Source organism: Nicotiana tomentosiformis, chromosome 4 (assembly GCF_000390325.3).
Source record: "Nicotiana tomentosiformis chromosome 4, ASM39032v3, whole genome shotgun sequence".
Taxonomy (NCBI): Eukaryota; Viridiplantae; Streptophyta; class Magnoliopsida; order Solanales; family Solanaceae; genus Nicotiana; species Nicotiana tomentosiformis.
Genome location: NC_090815.1, coordinates 86,139,143 through 86,145,508, shown reverse-complemented (window position 1 = coordinate 86,145,508; position 6,366 = coordinate 86,139,143). Strand labels below are relative to the sequence as shown.

Genomic DNA, 6,366 nt, shown 5'->3' with positions numbered 1-6,366 from the left:
TTTTAGTTCATTTGCTAAAATTTCAGACTAAACATGCTTAAGTTTTTATCTTGCACTATGTAATTTTCTAATGAGTTTTTGCTAATGCATGCTGAAATTATTTAGTTCATTTGCTAAAACTTCATACCAAAACATGCTGAAGTTTTGTCATGCAGTCTACAGTTTTGTCATGAGTTTTATCCGAAATTTCAGTCTAAACAAGCTGAAGTTTTTTAGTTCATTTGCTAAAATTTCAGACTAAACATGCTTAAATTTTTATTTTGCAGTATGTAATTTTCTAATTAGTTTTTTCTATGCTGAAGTTATTTAGTTCATTTGCTAAAACTCCATACCAAAACATGCTGAACCCTACAGTCTACAGTTTTGTCAATAGTATTTTATTAAAGAAGGGCAAAATCGTCTTTTTAAAACGCTTTTATCAAAAAAATGGGTACACATGCAAACAAAAAAACAAAATGGGTATAAGTTAAAAAGGGGCGACCAAATAGTGCGCCCCATGCAATTTTTACGAGTGATTCTGCCTCCAAGAAGAAAGAAAATCCAAAGGTTCAACACCTTTCTCATATTTCAGTTTGATAGCATCAAACAATACATTAGAGGATGTAATGGTGGTTGCTTAAGAATATCGTAATCCATTTATTTTGCATAAACTGAACTAGAGGAAAATATGACATCTTCCAATGGACTCAATCAGAGAATTCTCATTGACAGCATCCTTGGATGTGAAGGCTTGGGCAGGGAAGTCAAATGTATCAACCTTCTGAATGTACTGTGGTCAATAACGCTTCTGGTTCATCAGATAGGGATTGCCATAGCGACGCCACCTTGTTCAAGTGATACTTCACAACATCCTGCATGTTGAACAATTAGTCATAGATTGGACCAGTCGTCTTGTTTTTAACCATGTTGATGTGAACTGTGTTTGTTTAGGAACAAGAAAACTTCCTCATTTAGCAACTTGAGAATAATCTCCATAGAATCTAGAAGATTGACACGCAAGTTTCTCCAGCCACCTTCTTAAGTCGTCTGACCCTCATACCTCTTCTCAAATTTGCTGCTTTCTCCCATAATCCAACTTCAGCATACTTGTTTGCTACCATAACCAAATTCCCACTCCTTTTAGGCTCCAATGCAAGCAACCTCCTTCTGACCTTTTCTCCCACTCCAGTATTGTCATTAATATCATGAATGTGGCACGAACTCAGTAATGTCCTCCATATAACTGCATCAGCCTCAACGGGCATGTCCACGATGAATTTGTACGCTTCTTCAAGACGACCAGCACGACTCAAGATATCTACCATGGCACCATAATGTGCCATCATAGGTTTGATCCTATGGACACTTTCCATCTCTCGAAACAAACGTTGCCCCTCTTCCACCATACCAACATGGCTACAAGCACAAAGCACTCCAAGAAAGGTCACATAGTTAGGCTTCGTAGAACAATCTTTCATTTTCCTAAAGTGTTTCATGGCCTCTACAGCAAATCCATGTTGTGCTAATCCAAGAATCATCGCACTCCATGTCCACACATTTCTTTCACCAAGCCTATCAAAGATCAAACGAGCATAATCTACAGCTCCACATTTAGCATACATGTCAACAAGGGAAGTTCCCAATTGACAATTCACAAACATCCCTTGCTCAATCACTTGACAGTGTATCCATTTACCTAAACTCAAGTCACCCAACTCAGCACAAGCAGAAAGCAAAACAACCATAGTTGTCTCATCCGGTTGGAACCGACATTCTCTCATCTCACGAAAAATCTCAAACGCTTCATAAAACCAACAACTTTCTACAAAAGCCGAAATGATCGAATTCCAAGAAACAACAGTTCTCAGCGACATAACAACAAACACGTTATATGCATCCACAATCTTCTTGCAAGATCCATAAAAATGAACCAAAGTGTTGTGAACATAAACGTTGTTACAAAAACCAATCTTGATTGATTCAGCATGAATCTGTTTCCCTTCTTTCAGACCCAAAAAGGTCGAACAAGCTTTGAAGAGAAAAGGGTATGTGAATTCATCTGAAGCAGCTCCACACCGCCGCATTTCGACAAAAACACGAATGGCTTCACTATGTGAACAGTTTTTGCACGTGGCATAATTTCTAATGAGGATATTCCACCACACATTAGATGAGTTGTGGGATTGTTTGATGACAAGACCCGCGTAAGTAGCTGAGTTTATAGGGGTATGAGATGCAAAAAAGTTGACGATTTTAAGGATGATAGAAGTTTGTTGACAGAGTCCGGAGATTATGATGTGAGTATGGATTTGGAAGAGGTGTTTAACAGAAGAACAAGAGTTGAGAATAGCCACGAGTCGTTGGGTTTTGGAGGTGGAGCTCATGCCACAACACTTTTCAGCGGTGTGACATTTCCCGCTTCTTGTTCTAGTATATGGGAACAGGGTTGAATTTAGTACTTTTTTTTTTTAAACTTTAGAAAATGGTCTATATTTAATATTCATTATATTTTGCGAACAAAAATGACCCTGTAGTAGTGATGCAACTATAACCTTCATATCACATCAATTGTGTACTGTAGAACACTGTTTTATTCATTAGACATGATGAACATTATATATTAGCTAATGATGTTAACACAATAGATGTCTAGTTTTTAGGTTTGCATATCCACAAGGGCAGCATAGCGTCATGGTAGCGTTAGCTATGCTCGACTAACAGGATGAGTCATGTGATTGACCTGACATTTTATTGAGATGAACTTCGAGCTGCTGAACCGACAACGTGTTTTCTGCTTGTTTTGGAAGCTTGAAACAACAGACAAGTGGTGACTATGAGACGCCATAGCCAACGCTCTATCTAAAAACTATTCTTTCTTTCAGGCCGGTAGGGGGAACCTTCCGCATGAAAGCGAAAGGAAGCGACCGATCAAGAAATGCAAAGAGAAGGGGAATAGTTAGTGATGAAGTCATAGCGCTATACCTTTCTTCTGCAATGATTCCATTCTGGGATTCCGCGCTTCGAAAAGTCTTTTTTGATGCGTCTGTAATAGCCTATGTGTCCCAAAAAAGAACGTGCTACGCCCGGCCCCCTTTTCAGTATATGAGATTAGGATGAAAAGGCTTTCTTTCATTAACATTCAGTGAAGGTGCATAGCTTCTTTGAATGTCCCGCTGATTGACTACTACATCTAGGGACGGGACTGATCCCGTTGAGAAACAAGTTATCCCAAGATTAATTATCTCGAGATTAATTATTCCCGGATTGTTATCCCACCCTCCCATAAGAATAAAAATAACAGTGCAATCTCGGAATAACTAATTCCGGGATTAATTATACTACGATTTTATCTCAACTAAATATGAAACAAACTCATCTTAAATTTAATCTCGAAATTAATTATCTTTTATTCCTCGTACGAAATAAATCCTAAGTGTGTCATTAGGCTGCCTTTCCATGTCATGAAGAGCATTTTTTTTCTTCTCTTGTTATGACGTTTTGATAGACACTAGTACTATTTTCTTATTTGTTTTCTGTAATTAATAATTTTTCAAAATTGCATAACCTTTAGAGAGAGATATATTAGAAAAGGGCACAAAGAATATCTATGTTCTTAATTGAGATTCATTATTAGACGTAAAATAAGTAAATTACGAGAATAAGGTATTCTGAAACTTTCTAAAATTGATCTTTCCGTAACAATCACTCTTTATAAAAATATTTCACATATAATTACAGTTAAATAAACTCTAAATATCCAATGATATTATAGATTTACAACATTATAATATACGAAAAAATGTCCGACCAAACGAGTCTTTTATAGAGATGTCTTGCGACATATATAAAAATATTAGAAAAGGGCTGTAATTCATGCCATAAGGATCAAAGTCATATAAGCTCTCTCAAATGGTACATTGATTTCGTTTTTAATTATTTCAGTTTCCATTGAAATCCTTAATTTATCCCCGTTTATTTTCTTTCATTCCCTTACTTAGAAATTTCATATATTTTTGAACAGATAAAAAAGCAGCGAGCTTGTTAATACGATAATTTTAAGCCAGCGTAGTTATTAAAAGTTGAAAGAAATGAACAATGAAATAATCTGGTGTTGTAATCCATTTACAACAAGGATTAAATGATGCAGTAGGAAGGCATATATTCATCTTTTTTCTTTCGACCAGAAAGGATCGATATTGCTAAATACTTTATTTATTTGACAAATATGCAGATATACCACGTAAAAGAGAAACGAGTTAGTATACAATAGATACTAGTCGTGGCGGAGCCAAAATTTTCATTAAGGGGTGTCAAAATATAAATAATTAGATACATCGAAAAGTTAAGGGGAGTCAATGTATAGTAAATATACATCAAATAAAAAATATTATCTAGCAATATAGTGTAATTTTTCGGCGAAGGGGTGTTGCTTGACACCCCTTGGATCAATGTGACTCCACCACCGGATACTAGTGTTTACCCAAAAAATGGATAACAATTGAATTTATACGCGGTTCTAAGGATACGTAGTATAACTTGGTACAAATTGAGAAAATATATAAATGAATATTGAAATTAACTGTAAAAGAAATGAATGCAAACCGAATGAATGAATGAATTAGCCTAGGCTTTCAAGTTTGATCACCCTCAACTGAATGGAGAGTAGCGAATATAAGAGCAAAGTGACTCAATATCAAAACCAGAAGAAAATGCAGTATATTGCTTTATATTCTATTAATCTGAATCTGTATGTGTCTGCGAATGTGAATGTATATGTCCGCCCTCTTACAAATGATCAGACCACCTTTATATAGTAGGGAAGTCCTATTCTTAATATCATTTTTAAATACAGCAAGGAATCCCATGATAGATTAATTAATTGGCCTCTCATTGATATGCGCCGTGATTTTCGCCGAGATTCTCGCCCAATTGCGGATATTCCAGCTTTCTGTTTTTTGGCTCGATAAGCTTTCCTTGATCTCGGCCGATCTCGACTTCGATCGGTCTCTATTTTACTCGATCTCGATCTTAGCCAATCTCGATCTTGATCGATCTCTATTTTGCTTGACCTCGATCTAAGCCAATCTCACGATAGTGAAGATGAATTGGAGATAATTACTAATGATCCGATTCTGCAGGCCCGACAGAGGTTCGAACAAATCGGACGGCTCCAAACACAGGTGGATGCGATACAAGTCGAGGCGGAAGAATTTAAAAAGAACATGGACATTCTAGCCTCGAAAAAGGAGATCGTCCAAGCTCAACTAGAGTCGGCCAAGACCCAACTCCAAGTTGCGAAAGAGAAAACCTCGGTGCAGGTCGAAAAGATCAAGGAGCTTCAATATCGATTGGATTTGGCCGTTTCTGATAAGGCAAGCTTGGCCGATGAACTCGAAGTGGCTAGATCCGAGGTGGCCATAGCCAGATCTGAGGTGGTCGAGGCTAACAAAAGGGCTGATGCTAAATTGGCCCAATTTAGGGTAGATGTCGAAGTCAACCAGGCCAAGGCCAAGGACATGGTCGATCATGCGAAATGGCAGGCTCGAAGGGAAGCTCTCGAAGGGATTCAGGCCCAGGGCTTCGATATCATGGCTGAGGTCGAAAAGGCTAGAGTAGAGGAAGCTATGGCCCAAAAGCTAGCCTTCCCTGAGGAAGACTCTGAGAGTTCGAGCGAATTCGAAGATGGAGAGGATTTCGAGGACGGAGATGCGACCCTCAATGAATACCAAACCTCTTAGGACTTTTTATTTCTTCTTTTTGAGGCCGTTGTAAATTTAGGCCGATTTGACCTTTGTAAAAACTATTGTATATAAATATAAGGCTTTTCTTACCCTTTCGACTCTTGTATTTTTTCTTTTCTTTTTTGTATTTACAAAGGTCAAAAATGCCTTAGCATAAAATAAGGCTGTATTCGAGGGTTCGAACAAACCTTGCTTTTATTTCCTTTATGGGTCGAAAATGCCTTAGCATAAAATAAGGTTGGTTGTTTTGAGCAGCTACTATGGTCGGAAATTTTGCTATGGGTATTTGAGTTATGTGGTACATCCTGTGATTGTAACTTAGGTTATGGTTGCGGTTTGGTATAGCTTGTTCAGACTTATACGGTGTGTAGGTTGCGAGATTCAGATCTTATAAGAAATTTCGGATGTTGGAAATTGGATTCTAAGGCTTGTGGGCTAGGTTGGATTGAAAAATTTCAGTTATATTGTGCTATCGGACCTATATGGATAGGGTGACGTGGGATCACCCTCGGGTATGTGCCTAGTAAGGTTATATGACGGTTTGATGATTTTGGGAACAACTCTTGGCACGTTCGAGGACGAACGCATGTTTAAGTGAGGGAGAATGTAATGACCCAATCAGTCGTTTTGTACATTTGCACTTCGA

General features: G+C 37.7%; 1 protein-coding gene across 1 annotated transcript; it reads right to left on the bottom strand.

Annotated features, from left to right (window-relative positions):
* Window positions 1-891: 891 nt before the first annotated feature.
* Window positions 892-2,433, bottom strand: LOC104097629 (pentatricopeptide repeat-containing protein At2g36730). The gene has a single exon (XM_009604228.4). It carries the CDS (start codon window positions 2,361-2,363, stop codon window positions 981-983), a length of 1,383 nt encoding a protein of 460 aa, XP_009602523.1. The 5' UTR covers window positions 2,364-2,433; the 3' UTR covers window positions 892-980.
* Between the last annotated feature and the right edge of the window lie 3,933 nt (window positions 2,434-6,366).

Coding starts and splice junctions, on each gene's coding strand:
- LOC104097629 (XM_009604228.4), bottom strand. CDS start 2,363: ATGAGCTCCACCTCCAAAACCCAACGACTCGTGGCTATTCTCAACTCT.